Source organism: Dromaius novaehollandiae, chromosome 31 (genome assembly GCF_036370855.1).
Source record: "Dromaius novaehollandiae isolate bDroNov1 chromosome 31, bDroNov1.hap1, whole genome shotgun sequence".
NCBI lineage: Eukaryota > Metazoa > Chordata > Aves > Casuariiformes > Dromaiidae > Dromaius > Dromaius novaehollandiae.
The window spans coordinates 323,846-339,164 of NC_088129.1; the positions used below are offsets into that span (position 1 = coordinate 323,846).

The following is a 15,319-nucleotide window of genomic DNA, read 5'->3' on the forward strand; positions in this document are numbered from 1 at the left end:
GCGGTCTGCCTGCCGCTGGGAGGCCATAACGGGATACTGGGATTGGTTTGGGATACGGGGATTGGTTTGGGAGACAGAGATTGCTTTGGGTAGCAGGATTGGTTTGAGATACTGGGATTGGTCTGGGATACTGGGATTGGTTTGGGGTATCAGGATTGGTTTGGGATATGGGGATTGGTCTGGGATACGGGGATTGCTTTGGGATACTGGGATTGGTCTGGGATACCAGGATTGCTTTGGGAAACCGGGATTGGTTTGGGATACCGGGATTGCTTTGGGACACGGGGATTGGTGTGGGAGACTGGGATTGGTTTGGGAGATGGGGATTGCTTTGGGAGACGGGGATTGCTTTGGGATACCGCAATCGGTTTGGGATACAGGGATTGCTATGAGATACGGGGATTGCTTTGGGATACGAGGATCGGTTTGGGATAGCCGGTACGAGACAGGAGCTCCCGGGCTCCTCCATCCCTCTCCGGAGGACGCAGGCCGCACGCCGAGCCCCCACGATGGCCACCGCTGCCCCTCGCTGAGCCGCTTTAGCTCTTTAATTCCCCGATCCGGCCCAAAACCGGTTTATTTCTCCCCAAGGCAGTTTTCTGCCGGATCAGTGAGCGGAAGCGGCTCGGTGCAGCCGCCCGGGCTCCCTCCCTCCCTCCCCTCCCGGCGAGCCCGCGGGACACGAGCTGGCTGGCCGGTTTTTGTAGAAAAGAGGATTTTCTTTTATTTACAAGCCTTCCCGGCGGCGCCGGAGCGGAGGCGGGCGGACGGGGAGGGGGGAAGCCGCGCGGCGTCACTGGCCGTCGCGGAGCAGCTGGAGCGGGAGGCCGCGCGGGGGCCCCTTGGGCGGGCGGCGGGGCTCGGCGGGCGCCCGGCGCTCCCGCTGCAGCTCGCCCACCCGCAGCCGCAGCCGCTGCTCGCGGCGCTTGCAGGCCTGCAGCTGCCGCTGCGCCTTGTCGAGGGCGTCGAGCGCCGCCTCGGCGCGCCGCTTCCACAGCAGCGCGCTGCCCACCTGGTAGCTGTGCTCGCTCTGGATGTAGGCGCCGGCCGGCGGCGGCAGCCGCAGCATGTAGAGCGAGGGTGACGCCGGCCGCGCCGGCGCCGGGTCCGGGTCCGGGCCCGGGCCCTCGGGCAGCGCCGGGGCCGTGGCCGCCTCGCCGTCGCCCGTGGCCGCCGCGGTGCCGTCCGGCAGGGCGCCCGAGGGGCCGGGCAGCGCCGGGACGCCGCCGCGGTGGCCGGCGGGGACGGCCGGATCGTCCCCGTCACGCGGGAAGCAGGAGGCGTCGGCGGCGGCGAAGGGAGGCTCCGGCGGCGGAGGGGCCGGGTCCCGTCTGCGGGGCGAAGCCCGGGTTAGCATCGCCCGCCCGCCATGTCCCGTGTCCGTCCCCCCCCCGCCCCAAAACCCCCTCCCCGGGACTCACCTCCACCTCCTGCTGGCCCGGAGGGGCTTGGGGGGGTCGCTGGGGGGTGCGGGGGGCTTCGGCTTGGCGGCCCGGGGGGGTTTGGGGGTGGCCGACTCGAAGACGGTGGGAACGGCGCCTTCCTTGAGGCGGTGGTACCCGCTGCGGGGGGGGTGGGGGTGTCAGCAGGGGAACAGGGGTGCCCCAAAAGCCCGGGGGGGGCCCCAGGGTGCCCCAAAGCCCTGGGGGGGGGCAGGGGTTACCCAAAGCCTGCAAAGTCCCCAGGGTGACCCCAAAACCATGGGAGCCCCAAAGCTTGCAGGGTCCCTGGGACGCCCCAAACCCTGGAGGGTCCCAAAGACCCTTGGGGGGGGGTCTGGGAGGGTCCCCAAAATCCATGGGGGTCCCTGGGGTGCCCCAAAGCCCTGGGGGGGGCAGGGGTTACCCAAAGCCTGCAAAGTCCCCAGGGTGACCCCAAAACCATGGGAATCCCAAAGCTTGCAGGGTCCCTGGGACGCCCCAAACCCCGGAGGGTCCCAAAGACCCTTGGGGGGGGGGTCTGGGGGGGTCCCCAAAATCCATGGGGGTCCCTGGGGTGCCCCAAAGCCCTGGGGGGGGCAGGGGTTACCCAAAGCCTGCAAAGTCCCCAGGGTGACCCCAAAACCATGGGAGCCCCAAAGCTTGCAGGGTCCCTGGGACGTCCCAAACCCTGTGGGGTCCCAAAGACCCTTGGGGGGGGTCTGGGGGGGTCCCCAAAATCCATGGGAGTCCCTGGGGTGCCCCAAAGCCCTGTGGGGAGGCTCAAAAGCCCAGGAGGGGATTGGGGGGGGCAAAAGCCACAAGGTTCCTAGGGGGTCCTGAAATGCACAGGGGGCCCCAAAGCTTGTGGGGTCCATGGGGCACCCCCCAAAGCCCCTGGGGGTGGGGTCTGGGGGGGGTTGGGAGGGTCCCAAGGGTGCCCCAAATCCCACAAGCTCCTAGGGTGTCCCAAAACTCAGGGGGGAGCCCAAAGCTTGGGGGGTCCCTGGGGGGGGGTCCTAAAGCTGGCGAGGTCCCTCGGGTGTCCCTGAACCGTGGGGGGGTCCCAAAGCCCCAGGGCTTTTGGGGATGGGGGGGCTCCCCAAATCCCAGGGTGCCCCCAAACCCACCGGGTCCCCAGGGTGCCCAAAAGTCCTGGGGGGGGTCCCTGGAGCACCCCGGGGGAGCAGGAGCCCCACGGCTGGGGAAACTGAGGCGGGGGGAGCCCATGCAGATGGGGGGGGGTGGGGCAAACCATTTCACTTGGCGGGGGGGGGGAATTAAAGCCTCCCCAGGGTTTTGAGTAAAGGTCTGGACTGATCCATCCTTGATGGGGGGGGGAACCTTAACTGGACTGGTCCATTTGCTGCGGTGGGGAGGGGGCTGGGGCCGGCCCATTGCAGGCAGCTGGGGGGGGGGGCAGCCCGGGGAGCGCCTCGTTAGGGGCCTCGTTAGGGGCCTCGTTAGGCACCTGAAGCCGACTATCTCAAAGCAGCTCTTCTCGAAGTGCTTGGAGCAGAAGTAGATGTACTTGGAGGCGGGGTCCCAGCGGCCCTGCCCGCTGGGGTCCCGCCGGCGGCTGTTCTCCAGCCACATGGCGCGCCGCGGGTTGTCCTTCTTGGGCAGCCTGGGGGGGGAAAGGGGGGGGGACACACATCAGCACCCCTCTTGGTGGGGGGAGGAGTCCTGTGAGGCTCCGCCTCCAAAATCCCCCCCCCCGCAGATGGAACAGTCCAGGGAGGCTCTGGTGAAGGGAGTAGGGTGGGCTGAACCATGCGGATATGGGGGGGGCGCCTGGGCGAAACCACTCCTACATGGGGGGGAATGCACCTGGGATAAACCAGTCCCAAATGGGGGCGGGGAGAAATGCACCTGGGCTAAACCATTCCCAAATGGAGGAGGGGAGAAATGCACCTGGGCTAAACCATTCCCAAAGGTGGCACCTAGGCTAAACCATTCCCGAACAACAGGGGAACATGCACCTGGGCTAAACCATTCCCAAATGAAGGGATACACCTAGGTCAAACCATTCCCAAATCGGGGGGGGCTTTCACCTGGGCTAAACCATTGCTAACGAAGAAGGGGGGCACACTTGGGGGGGCACCATTGCTAAAGGGAAGGGATGAGCTCAGCCAAACCATTCCTAAAGTGAGGGGCACACCAGGGCCAGACCATTCATGGGGAGGGGGGGAAGCACACCAGGGCCAGACCATTCATGGGGAGGGGGGGAAGCACACCAGGGCCAGACCATTCATGGGGAGGGGGGGAAAGCACACCAGGGCCAGACCATTCATGGGGAGGGGGGGAAGCACACCTGGGCCAGACCATTCTTTGGGGGGGGGGGGGAAGCACACCAGGGCCAGACCATTCATGGGGAGGGGGGGAAGCACACCAGGGCCAGACCATTCATGGGGAGGGGGGGAAAGCACACCAGGGCCAGACCATTCTTTGGGGGGGGGGGGAAGCACACCTGGGCCAGACCATTCTTTGGGGGGGGGGGGAAGCACACCAGGGCCAGACCATTCATTGGGGGGGGAAGCACACCTGGGCCACACCATTCATTGGGGGGGGGGGCACACCTGGGCCAGACCATTCTTTGTTGGGGGGGAACACACCTGGGCCAGACCACTCCAAAAAGCAGAGAGCACACCTAGCCCAAACCATTCCTAAAAGGGGGGGGGGTCAAAATCATTCCTAAAGCTGGAAGGGGAAGGGGGGCCACCAAGACCAGATCACCAAATTAAGCAAACAAACCGGGGGGGCCCCCTTAACCAAACCACCTGGGGGGGGCAGTGGGGGCGGCACATAGACCCAAGCACCCTGAAGTGGGGGGCACCCACCGGTGGAAGGAGATGCCTCGGTTGCGGGTCTCCCGGGTGTCGCGGGTGCAACAGCCGGCAGCAGAGCAGTGACGGGGCATCTAGGGGCCGGGGGGGGGGGGGGGGGGGCAAAAAGGGGTGAGAAAGGCCCAGCTGCAGGTAACACCCCCCCCCCCCCATCAGAGCCTGAAACACCCACCTGGACCCAGAGCCCCCCCAGGCCCCCCATGAGCCCCCCCACCCCCACCGAGGGGCACAGACCCCCAAGTGCCCCCCATGTGCATCTCCCACGTACAACCAGCCCCCCCAGCCTCCCTAACACCCCCTCTCCCCCTCCCCAAACACATTTGCCCCCCCCAAGCCCCTATATTGTGCCCCCTGAGCCCCTCATGCACAGACGGACCCCCTGGACCTCTACACCCCTCCCAAGACACACGTAGCTCCAAAACTGCACCAGAGCCCCCTAAGCCCCTTGTGGAGCACCCTGGCCCCCGCAGACCCTCGGCCCCCACATGGAGATGTCCCAGGTGCCCCCCAGAGCCCCAGCTCCCCCCCATTGCTGCCCCAGAAGCCCCCCAGGAAGCAGCTCTAAGGCCCAGGTGCCCCCCCCAATTCGCAGGTGCTCCCCCCCCACCAAGAGCTACCCCAGAGCCCCTGGTGCCCTCCCCAAAAAACCCTGGTGCTCCCCCCCAGAGCTACCCCAGTCCCCCAGGGGCCCCCAAGAGCCCCAGGTGCCCCCCCAAGCAACCCCAGTCTCCCAGGGTCCCCCGCCAAGAGCCCCAGGTGCCCCCCCAGCACTACCTCAAGCCCCCAAGTGCCCCCCTACAGCTACCCGTCCCCCAGGTGCCCCCCCTCAGCTCCAGGGCCCCCCCCCAAGAGCTACCCCAGGGTCCCAGGGTCCCAGGGCCCCTTCCAGACCCCCTAGGCCCCCCCCAAGACCTGCCCTAGAGCCGGGGGCATTTCCCCCACCCCCACCCCGAGCTGCCCCAGACCCCCAGGCGCTTCCCCCAACCCCCCCCAAGAGCCTCAAATACCCCCCGCAGCCACAAGGTCCCCCCCTACCCCCTCCCGGAGGCCGGGGGGGGCATGACGGTCCCGGGGGAGGGGGTCGGGGGAGATGACGTCACGGGGGACCAGCTGGAGCGGAAGGGGCAGCCTCGACGTGAGGGGGCGGTTGCTAAGGGGGGGCCGCGGTCGCTAGGGGGGGCCGGAAGGGGCGGAGCCGGGGCCACCGCCGGCCCCGTGACTCCCCGGGGACCCCCCCACCCCTCCCCGAGCCCTGTCATGGCGCCGGTTCCCCCCGCCGGGCCCGGCCTCACCTCGGCGCTCCCATCCCGCCGCCGCAGCGCGCGGCCTCCCCCTCCCTCCTCCGCGCCGCTCTCGCGAGACGCCGCGAGACTCCTCCCACCCCCCCCCCCAGGCGCCGCCAACTCTCGCGACAACCTGCTTCGCGCCCCGCCCCCCCGTCCTCCCCATTGGCCGCGCCGCAGCGGCGGGGGCGCGGCGCCCCGCCCCGCGCCTCCGATATTTGCATGCGGCGCCCTCATTGGCGAGGCGCGCCCCGCCCCGCCTCATTAGCCATGCAAGCCCCGCCCCCGGGGGAAGGGGCGTTTCAAGGCTCCCCCCAAGAGGGGGGATCGGGCGGGAGGGGGTCGGCGGTTTCAGGCCCCCCCCCAAACTGGGGCTTTGGGGCCCCCACAGGGCTTAAGGGTGTTTCAAGCCGCCCCCAGCCTGACTTCTGGGGTGTTTCAAGACCCCCCCCGGGTTCAGGGACCTTTCAAGGCCCCCCCCAAACTGGCCTCCAGGGGGTTTCAAGCCCCCCAGCTGCAGTTTTGGGGTGTTTCAAGGCCCCTCTTGACATGGGGTCCTGGGGTGTTTGGGGGCCCCTGGAGGGGGGTGAGGCTTGTGCTGGTGAGTGACAGCCCCATGGGCCCATCGGGAATGAGGGGGCGTGGCCAGCCCCACCAGGAGGCCTCCTAGCCCCTCGGAGGTGATGATGACTGCAGTAATGTCATGAGACCAGCTGTGACATCAGAGGGCTGGCTGTGGTGTCACTGAGCCAGTGATGATGTCACAGAGAGGAAACCCAGGGGGAGGTGGCAGTATGGGAGGGGACAGGGTGAGGCCACAGGGGAAGGTGTGATGTCACGGCGCTGGATGTGACGTCACAAGGAGTGCTGGCACAAGCAGGGGCTTGGCAGAGTTGATGTCACCGTGGTGGGTGGGTTGAGAGGCTCCACGAGACGTGATGTCATCACCTGGAAATGGAGCAATGTCAGAGCCAGAGACGCATGACCAGAGGAGGTAACGTCAAGGCTGGCCCAGACAGTGACGTCACTGGCAGGCCAGGAAGTGACCATCCTCCCACCGCCTCTGTGATGCCCCGTCCCTCTTCTCTATGATCTCAGCTCACTTCCGCTCCGGCCCCTCTGAGCACGGGGGAGGCTTCTCTATGGCAGCCTCCCCCGGAAGTGACGCGATCAGCGCGGCGGCCGCCGGAAGTGCTCCCTCGAGGTGCTTCCGGGCGGCTGGGGCTGGCGGCGGCGGTTCCGGAGGGGACCGGGAGGTGAGTGCGGCGCCGCCCCCCACGCGCGGCCCGGACGCCTGGGTCCCCCCGTGGGGGAGGGGCCGGCGACGTCCCCGGCGGTGGCCCCAGACCTCAGCGATGTCCCCTAAGGCATCCCCAGACCTTGGTGACGACCCCAGTGGTGGCCCCAGACCCTGGTGACATCCCCTAAGGTGTCTCCAGACCCCAGTGATATCCCCAGCGATGTCCCCAGACCCTGGTGACATCCCCTAAGGTGTCCCTTAACCTCAGTAACCTACCCAGAAGCATCCCCAGACTGGCGATGTCCCATACGATGTCCCCAACCCCCCAGTGACATCTCCTAAGGCGTCCCCCGACCCTGGCGTTGTTCCCACAGGTGTCTGCAGACCTCGCTGACATCCCCTAAAGTGTCCCTCAACCCCCGTGATGTCCCCAGTGGTGGCCCCAGACCCTGGCGACATCCCCTAAAGTGTCCCTCAACCCCGGTGATGTCCTATATGGTGTCCCCAAACCCCTAGTGACATCCCCTAAGGTGTCCCTTAACCCCAGTGATGTCCCCAGCAGTGTCCCCAGACCTTGGTGACATCTCCTAAGGTGTCCCTCAACCCCAGTAACCTACCCAGAAGCATCCCCAGACCGGCAATGTCCCCATATGGTGTCCCCAAACCCCAAGTGACATCCCCTAAGGTGTCCCTCAACCCCACTAGCGTACCCAGAAGCATCCCCAAACCCCAGGTGACATCTACTGAGGCGTCCGCCGACCCTGGCGTTGTTCCCACAGGTGTCTGCAGAGCTCGCTGCCGTCCCCGCCGGCGTCCCCGCTGCCCACCGGCGTCCCTGCTCCCTGCCGGCGTCCCCTGGCCCGGCCATGGCGGAGGCGGTGCACTACATCCACCTGCAGAACTTCAGCAAGTCGCTGCTGGAGACCCTCAACGGGCAGCGCCTGGGCGGCCACTTCTGCGACGTGACGGTGCGCATCCGGGAGGCCACGCTGCGGGCCCACCGCTGCGTGCTGGCCGCCGGCAGCCCCTTCTTCCATGACAAGCTGCTGCTGGGCCACTCGGCCATCGAGGTGCCGCCCGTGGTGCCCAGCGGCGCCGTGCGCCAGCTCGTCGAGTTCATGTACAGCGGCTGCCTCGTGGTGGCCCAGTCCGAGGCGCTGCAGATCCTCACCGCCGCCTCCATCCTCCAGATCAAGACGGTCATCGACGAGTGCACCCAGATCATCTCGCAGGGCCGCGGCCCCAAGGCGCTGCCCGCCGCCCGCCCGCCCGCGCCGCCCGCCGAGGCCCCGGCGGAGGCCGAGGTGCCCGGGGGGGCCCAGGCGCGCGACAAGCTGCGGGAGCTGCTGGCGGCGGCGCAGCGCGATGCCGACGGGCGCTTCGGGCCGCCCGAGCCGGCGCCCAGCTGCCACAGCCGCAAGCAGCGCCAGCCGCTGCGGCTCCAGCTGCCCGTCAAGGAGGAGGAGGAGGGCAGCGGCGGCGGCGAGGAAGGCTTCGCCCCGGCGCCCTTCGCCGCCGCCACCGAGGAGCCGCCGTTCTTCGGGGCGCCCGAGGTCTTCGCTGAGGCCTTCCTGCCGCCCTGGCCCGCCGAGGACGGGGCCAAGTTCGGGCCCGACTGCAGCCTGGAGGCGGCGGGCCGGGCGTTGGCCTTCGGGAAGGCGCCGGCGGGCGCCGAGGCCTTCGCCTTCGCCCCGGTGCAGCCGCCGCCGCCGTTCTACGAGGCCGGGGCCGAGGCGGGGCTGAGCCCCGGAGCCCCCGCGGCCCCTGCTGCCCCCCGGCCCGGCCCCTCGCGCTGCCCCGAGCTCTCCTACCAGTGCGGCCACTGCCAGAAGACCTTCAGCTCCCGCAAGAACTACACCAAGCACATGTTCATCCACTCCGGTGAGGGGGGGGGACGGGGGGAAATGGGGGGTGGATGGGGACGTTGGGGGGGGACAGGGACATGGTGGGGACAGGGATGTGGGGGGAAGATGGGGTGATGGGGACAGCAAGGTGGGGACAAAGGGGGACGCGGGGACGAAGTAGGGATGTAGGGGGATGGGGACAAACAGGGGCATGGGATGGGGACATGGGGTGACAGCAACATCGTGGATGGAGGAACAGGGCCATGGGGATGTCAGGGGACAAGGACATTGGGGGTGGGGGAACAGGGCTGCGGGGATGGGGGCAATGGGGAGACGTGGGGGGGGAATGGGGACATAACGGGGCTGTGGGGGGACATGGGACAGGGATGGGGAGAGAACAGGGACACGAGGTGGGGATATGAAGGGACGGGGACATGGCGGGTGGGAGAAGATGGGGAAACGGGGGACAGGGACGCGGGGGGGGAATGGAGACAGTGGGGGGACAGGGATGGGGACACAGCAGGGATGGGGACACAGCAGGGACATGAGGGGACAGGGACGTAGCAGGGACGTGGGGAGGCGGCTGTGACGTGGGCACACACGATGGGGACGTGGGGATGGAGGAGAACGTGAGGGAACGGGGCCGCAAGAGGGATGCGGGGGCAAACGGGGACGTGGGATGGGGACGAGGGGCAACAGGGACAGCAGGGACATGAGGGGACAGGGACGTACCGGGGACATGGAGAGGTGGATGTGACATGGGGACACGTGATGGGGACGTGGGGATGGAGGAGAACGTGAGGGAGCGGGGCTGTAAGCGGGACGAGGGGGGAACGGGGACGTGGGATGGGGACGAGGGGCAATGGGGACAGCAGGGACAGGGTGACGGGGATGGCAGGGACGTGGGGAGGCAGATGCGATGTGGGGACACATGATGGGGACGTGGGGATGGAGGAGAACATGAGGGAACAGGGCCGTAAGCGGGACACAGGGGAAACAGGGACGTGGGATGGGGACGAGGGGCGACGGAGACGTGGGATGGGGACGAGGGAAGACGGGGACAACGCGGTGGCCATGTACCGAGCCCCACCGTGCCGCCCCGCAGGCGAGAAGCCCCACCAGTGCTCGATCTGCTGGCGCTCCTTCTCGCTGCGCGACTACCTGCTGAAGCACATGGTGACGCACACGGGCGTGCGCGCCTTCCAGTGTGGCGTCTGCTGCAAGCGCTTCACCCAGAAGAGCTCCCTCAACGTCCACATGCGCACCCACCGCCCCGAGCGCTTCCAGTGCCGCCTCTGCACCAAGGGCTTCTCCCACCGCACCCTCCTGGAGCGCCACGCCGCCGCCAGCCACCCCGCGCCGCCCCCGCCGCCGCCCGCCGATGCCTGGCAGCCCGAGCCGCCGCCGCCCCCGCCGCCCGCCGAGGCCGGCCTGGCTGCGTGGCAGGGTGCCGAAGCCGGCCCGGCGTGACGGCACTGCCGGCGGCCCGGGTGCCCCCGCGGGTTGGGTGACGGGCGCCGCGTGCGTGTGCGCTCGGCGGGCTCTGAGAAATCAACACGGACGTTTTAAGGAAATGGTTCGTCCTGTTCGTGCCCTTTTTTTCTCCCCTTTTCCCCTACAAATCCCGGTGGTGGAGCCCATCTCAGCGCTGCTTTTAGGAATCGGCCTTTAATGGGGCTCCCCGGCCGCGTGGCCACAGCGGGAGGGCCGTGGTGGCCGTTGCCCTCTCTCCCCGAGTCTTTGCATCCGCGTTTGCCCACGCGGCCTCTCCGCAAGCTGATGCTGGGGCCAAACCACGTCCCCGCGGCTACTGCAGAAGGGCCACGGTGGCCCCTGGCCGCGTCACGGACCAGCCCCGAACGTCGCGTCCACGTCTGCCCCCATCCTGTGTCTGTTTGCCCCCGTGGGCTCTCCACAAGCCAACGATGGGCGTTGACGGGGCTGAACCACATCCCTGTGGCTACCGCAGAAGGGCCGTGGTGGCCGCTGGCCACATCATGGACCGTCCCCAAGTCTGCATGTTCATGTTTGCCCCCATCTCACGTCTGTTTGCCCATGTGGGCTCTCCACAAGCCAGTGACAGGTGTCAACTGGGCCAACCACGTCCGTGGCTACCACAAAAGGGCCGGGGTAGCCACTGGCCACTTTGTGGAGCCTCCCAGAGTGTTTATGACCCCGATCCTACATCTGTTTGCCCACGTGGGCTCTCCACAAGCCAATGCTGGGCATTGACCACGTCCCCATGGCTACTGCAGAAGGGCTGTGGTGGCCATTGGCCACGTCATGGACCATCCCCAAGTCTTTGTGTCCGTGTTTGCCCCGATCTCATGTCTGTTTGCCCACATGGGCTCTCTACAAGCTAACGACAGGCACTGACAGGGCCAAACCATGTTGCGTGGCGCCTGCAGAAGGCCCATGGCTGCTGTTGGCCACACCACAGGTCCTCCCCAAGTCTTTGCATCCCTGTTTTCTCCTGGTCCTGCATCTGTTTGTCCACGCAGGCTCTCCACGAGCCACCGATGGGGGCCAGCTGGGCCGAACCACATCGCTGGGGCTACCGCAGAAGGGCTGTGGTAGCTGCTGGCCACATTGTGGAGCCTCCCAGAGTCTTTATGACCCTGGTCTGACGTCCGTTTGCCCACGTGGGTCGTCTGCAAGCCAACGATGGTGCTGATGGGGCTGAACCACGTCCCTGTGGCTACTGCAGAAGGGCCATGGTGGCCATTGGCCACGTCATGGACCATCCCCGAGTCTGCGTGTCCATGTTTGCCCCCATCTCACATCTGTTTGCCCATGTGGGCTTGCCACAAGCCAGTGACAGGTGCCAGTTCAGCCAGCCACGTCCCCATGGCTACCACAGAAGGGCCGCGGTGACTGTTGGCCACGTCATGGACCATCCCCAAGTCTTCGTGTCCATGTTTGCCCCTGACCTCATGTCTGTTTGCCCACGTGGGTCATCTGCAAGCCAATGATGGTGCTGATGGAGCTGAACCACGTCCCTGTGGCTACTGCAGAAGGGCCGTGGTGGCCGTTGGCCACGTCACAGACCATCCCCAGGTCTTCATGTCCACATTTGTCCCCAATCCCACGTCCGTTTGCCCACATGGGTCATCTGCAAGCCAATGATGGTGCAGATGGAGCTGAACCACGTCCCTGTGGCTACTGCAGAAGGGCCGTGGTGGCCGTTGGCCACGTCATGGACCATCCCCAGGTCTTCATGTCCATGTTTGCCCCTGATCCCACGTCCGTTTGCCCATGTGGGTCATCTGCAAGCCAATGATGGTGCTGATGGAGCTGAACCACGTCCCTGTGGCTACTGCAGAAGGGCCGTGGTGGCCGTTGGCCATGTCATGGACCATCCCCAGGTCTTCATGTCCACATTTGTCCCCGATCCCACGTCCGTTTGCCCACGTGGGTCATCTGCAAGCCAATGATGGTGCTGATGGAGCTGAACCATGTCCCTGTGGCTACTGCAGAAGGGTCGTGGTGGCCGCTGGCCACGTCACAGACCATCCCCAGGTCTTCATGTCCACGTTTGCCCCTGATGCCACGTCCGTTTGCCCATGTGGGCTCTCCGCAAGCCGGCAACAGGTGCCGAGAGGGCCGAAGCCCATCCCGGCGGCTCCCGCGGGAGGCCCGGCCATGCCGCCCCGGTGGGGCGCTCAGAGCCCACGGGTGCCGCGGCGCAGCACCAGGGCCGCGCTCTGGCCGGCGCCCCGCTCGGCGGCGTGGAGGCGGCGGTGGCGGGCGAGGTGGGAGCCGCGGCCGAAGGTCTTGGCGCAGTCGGGGCAGCGGTAGGGCTTCTCGCCGGTGTGGGTGCGCTGGTGCTCGAGCAGGCGGGCGCTCTCGCCGAAGCGCTTGCCGCACTGGCCGCACTGGAAGGGCTTGAGGCCGGCGTGGAGACGCCGGTGCTGGCTGAGGTTGGAGCTCCAGCCGAAGCGCTTGCCGCAGGCGCCGCACGCGTAGGGCTTCTCGCCGGTGTGGGCCCGCTGGTGCTGCAGCAGGTTGGAGCGCTGGGCGAAGCTCTTGGCGCAGGCGCCGCACTTGTAGGGCTTCTCGCCCGTGTGGGTGCCCCGGTGCCGCATGAGGTGCGAGCTCTGCCCGAAGGCCTTGCCGCACTCGGTGCACTTGTAGGGCTTGCGGGCGCCCGCCGCCGCCCCCCAGGGCCAGCCCAGGCCGGGAGACGGTGGCGGGGACGGCGGTGGTGGCGGCAGGGACGTCGCCAGGCTCTCGATGATGTCCACCTCGTGGCTGCTCCCGCTCCCTGTGGGGACGCGCGTCACCCTGAAGCTCCCAAATTGCCCCCTTGAGTCTCCCGAGTTGCCTCCCCGAAGCTCCCAAATTGCCGCCCGAAGGCTTGATCCCCTGCGGGTCCCAACTTGCTCCCCTAAAACCTCCAGGTCGCCCCCCTGAAGCCCCCATTTCTCCTCCCAAAGCTCCCAAATTGCCCCCCGAAGCTGCCAAGTTGCCCCCTCCCCAGGGGGGTGTTTGCCCCCGAGGCCATAAGGTGTCCTTTGACCCAACCCTTGTCCAGCCATGAGGGTCCCTGCCCAGGTGGGCCTGTGCTGGCCAGGGTCGGGCTCGTTTTGAGATGGGGGTTGGACCCAGGAGGTCCCGTCCCCCCTGCCCCAGTGGGAACGGAGTCAGGGTCAGACGCAGGGAGGTGGTGGGTCTCCATCTGTGGAGATGCCCAACTTTCACTTGACATGGCCACGAGGAACCCAGACCTGACACATTGGCCGTGGTTGGATCTGGGACCTCCAGAAACCCCTCTGAGCTCTCTCATGCGCGATGGAGCCAGAGCCAGACCCAGGGAGGTGGTGGGTCTTCATTCTTGGGGGTCTTCAACCTTCATCTGGACATGGCCATGAGGAACCTGGCCCAGACAGGCCTACGATGGCTGGGGTCAGACCTGCACTGGCCTGGATGGACCCACGTTGGCCCAGATGGACCCTGGCCAGAGCCAGAGCCGTCTTGGCCTGGATGGACTCGCATTGGCCAGGGCTGGACCCATGGTGGCCTGGATGGACCCTGCCCAGGATTGGACCTGTTTTGGCCTGGATGGACTCGCATTGGCCAGGGTTGGACCTGTGTTGGCCTGGATGGACCCTGGCCAGGGCTGGTGTCAGGCTGGCCCGGAGGAACCCTGGCCAAGGCTGGGCCAACGTTGCCCTGGATGGACCCTGGCCAGGGCTGGACCCACAGTGGTTGGAGGAACCCTGGCCAGGGCTGGACCCACGGTGGCCCAGATGGACCCTGGCCAGGACTGGACCCACATTGGCCTGGATGGACCCACACTGGCCTGGATGGACCCTGGCCAAGGCTGGACCCATGGTGGCCCAGATGGACCCACGGTGGCCCAGATGGACCCATGTTCGCTCAGATGGACCCTGGCCAAGGCTGGACCCATGGTGGCCCAGATGGACCCACGTTCACGCAGATGGACCCTGGCCAGGGCTGGACCCATGGTGGCCCAGATGGACCCATGTTTGCTCAGATGGACCCTGGCCAGGGCTGGACCCATGGTGGCCTGGCTGAACCCGCGCTGGCCACAGCCGGACCCGGCCCTCCACTGTCCCACAGTGCTTTGCGGCCGGGCTCACCTGAGAGGGTGCCGGGCGGTTCCTCCGCCTGCTCCATCGCTGTGGGGAGACCCAGGAGGGGGAGCTCAGCCCGGGCCGGGGGGGACCGAGGGACCCCGGGGCGGAGACCGGGACCAGGGCAGGCAGGGTGAGCGGGGGCGGGGAGGGGGAACCCGGTGGAGTGGCACCAGGACCCAGCGGAGGGACCGGGGGCACCGTAGCTGGGGGGTGGCGGGGACACTCGGGGGGGTGGACCAGGGGGGCAGTCCCAGGGCTGGAGGGGAGACCCTGGGGGGCACCGGGGGACCCCCGGGACCCGGGAGGGGAGACCCTGGGGCAGGGGATGGGACAATGGGGGGGCGGTCCTAGGGCTGGAGGGGAGACCCTGGGGGGCACCAGGGGACCCCCGGGACTGGGGAGGGGGACCGGGGGGTGGGCGCCGGGGCTGCAGGGAGACCCCGAGGGGCAGCGGGGGACCCTGAAGGAGACTCGAGATGGGGGGGGGATCATGGAGAGACCCGGGGGGGGCACAAGGGGGGGGAGGAGAGACCCTGGGGACACCGGGGAACCCCCCGGGACCGGGGGGGAGGGGCGGCTGGGATGGGGGAGGGGATGTCCCAGGGCTGGAGGGGAGACCCTGGGGGGCACCGGGGGACGCCCGGGACCGGGGAGGGGGAGCCGGGGGGGCGGCACCGGGGGACCCTGAGGGAGACCCGAGATGGGGGGGACCATGAAGAGACCCGGGGGGGGGCACCGGGGAGACCCTGGGGACACCGGGGGACCGAGAGGGGGGAGCCGGCAAGGGTGGGCACCGAGAGGCCCCGGCGGGCCGGGGTGGCAGCTGGAAGACGGGGGGCTGGGGGGGGGGGTACCGGGCCGCATCCCCCCCCCCCCGGTCCCGGTTCCCCCCCCCTTTCACCTCAGCGCCGCAGAGCCGCCGCCGCAGCCGCCCCGCGCCCCGGAAGCGCTCGCGCACCGCCAGGGGCCGCTCCGCGCCGCCCGGCGGACCGCAACTCGGTGGCGTTAACCCCCTCCCTGCCGCCAGCGCCCACCGCCCCGCTATTGCCCCCCGCTCCGGACCTGTTATTACCCCTCTCCCCCGGCCC

At 68.0% G+C, this 15,319-nt stretch overlaps 3 protein-coding genes across 5 annotated transcripts; 1 reads left to right on the plus strand and 2 right to left on the minus strand.

Moving 5' to 3' along the window:
- Positions 1-698: 698 nt before the first annotated feature.
- Positions 699-5,648, minus strand: THAP7 (THAP domain containing 7). 2 transcript variants are annotated; one of them, XM_064499557.1, is made up of 5 exons: positions 5,557-5,648; positions 4,259-4,338; positions 2,890-3,045; positions 1,422-1,562; positions 699-1,331 (listed from the first exon to the last, which is right to left on the minus strand). In XM_064499557.1, exons 2-5 carry the CDS (start codon positions 4,336-4,338, stop codon positions 794-796), a joined length of 915 nt encoding a protein of 304 aa, XP_064355627.1. In that variant the 5' UTR covers positions 5,557-5,648; the 3' UTR covers positions 699-793. The 2 variants fall into 2 exon arrangements, with proteins under 2 accessions (XP_064355627.1, XP_064355628.1); XM_064499558.1 differs by lacking the exon at positions 4,259-4,338.
- A 972-nt stretch (positions 5,649-6,620) lies between these two features.
- Positions 6,621-10,205, plus strand: ZBTB45 (zinc finger and BTB domain containing 45). Of its 2 annotated transcripts, XM_064499587.1 has the most exons (4): positions 6,621-6,803; positions 7,567-7,755; positions 7,978-8,668; positions 9,737-10,205. In XM_064499587.1, exons 1-4 carry the CDS (start codon positions 6,636-6,638, stop codon positions 10,099-10,101), a joined length of 1,413 nt encoding a protein of 470 aa, XP_064355657.1. In that variant the 5' UTR covers positions 6,621-6,635; the 3' UTR covers positions 10,102-10,205. The 2 variants fall into 2 exon arrangements, with proteins under 2 accessions (XP_064355657.1, XP_064355656.1); XM_064499586.1 differs by having other exon boundaries at positions 7,567-8,668.
- Positions 10,195-15,207, minus strand: LOC112984188 (zinc finger protein 696-like). The gene is made up of 3 exons (XM_064499636.1): positions 15,133-15,207; positions 14,235-14,273; positions 10,195-12,895 (listed from the first exon to the last, which is right to left on the minus strand). The coding sequence occupies exons 2-3, from the start codon at positions 14,269-14,271 to the stop codon at positions 12,294-12,296; spliced, it is 639 nt and encodes a 212-aa protein (XP_064355706.1). The 5' UTR covers positions 14,272-14,273; positions 15,133-15,207; the 3' UTR covers positions 10,195-12,293.
- Between the last annotated feature and the right edge of the window lie 112 nt (positions 15,208-15,319).

Coding starts and splice junctions, on each gene's coding strand:
- THAP7 (XM_064499557.1), bottom strand. CDS start 4,338: ATGCCCCGTCACTGCTCTGCTGCCGGCTGTTGCACCCGCGACACCCGG. Junction 3,046..4,258: donor CGAGGCATCTCCTTCCACCG/GTGGGTGCCCCC, acceptor TTCCCCCCCCAG/GCTGCCCAAGAAGGACAACC. Junction 1,332..1,421: donor CGGGCCAGCAGGAGGTGGAG/GTGAGTCCCGGG, acceptor TTCGCCCCGCAG/ACGGGACCCGGCCCCTCCGC.
- ZBTB45 (XM_064499586.1), top strand. CDS start 6,636: ATGATCTCAGCTCACTTCCGCTCCGGCCCCTCTGAGCACGGGGGAGGC. Junction 6,804..7,566: donor GTTCCGGAGGGGACCGGGAG/GTGAGTGCGGCG, acceptor TTGTTCCCACAG/GTGTCTGCAGAGCTCGCTGC. Junction 8,669..9,736: donor GCACATGTTCATCCACTCCG/GTGAGGGGGGGG, acceptor GCCGCCCCGCAG/GCGAGAAGCCCCACCAGTGC.
- LOC112984188 (XM_064499636.1), bottom strand. CDS start 14,271: ATGGAGCAGGCGGAGGAACCGCCCGGCACCCTCTCAG. Junction 12,896..14,234: donor ACCGCCCGGCACCCTCTCAG/GTGAGCCCGGCC, acceptor GCGTCCCCACAG/GGAGCGGGAGCAGCCACGAG.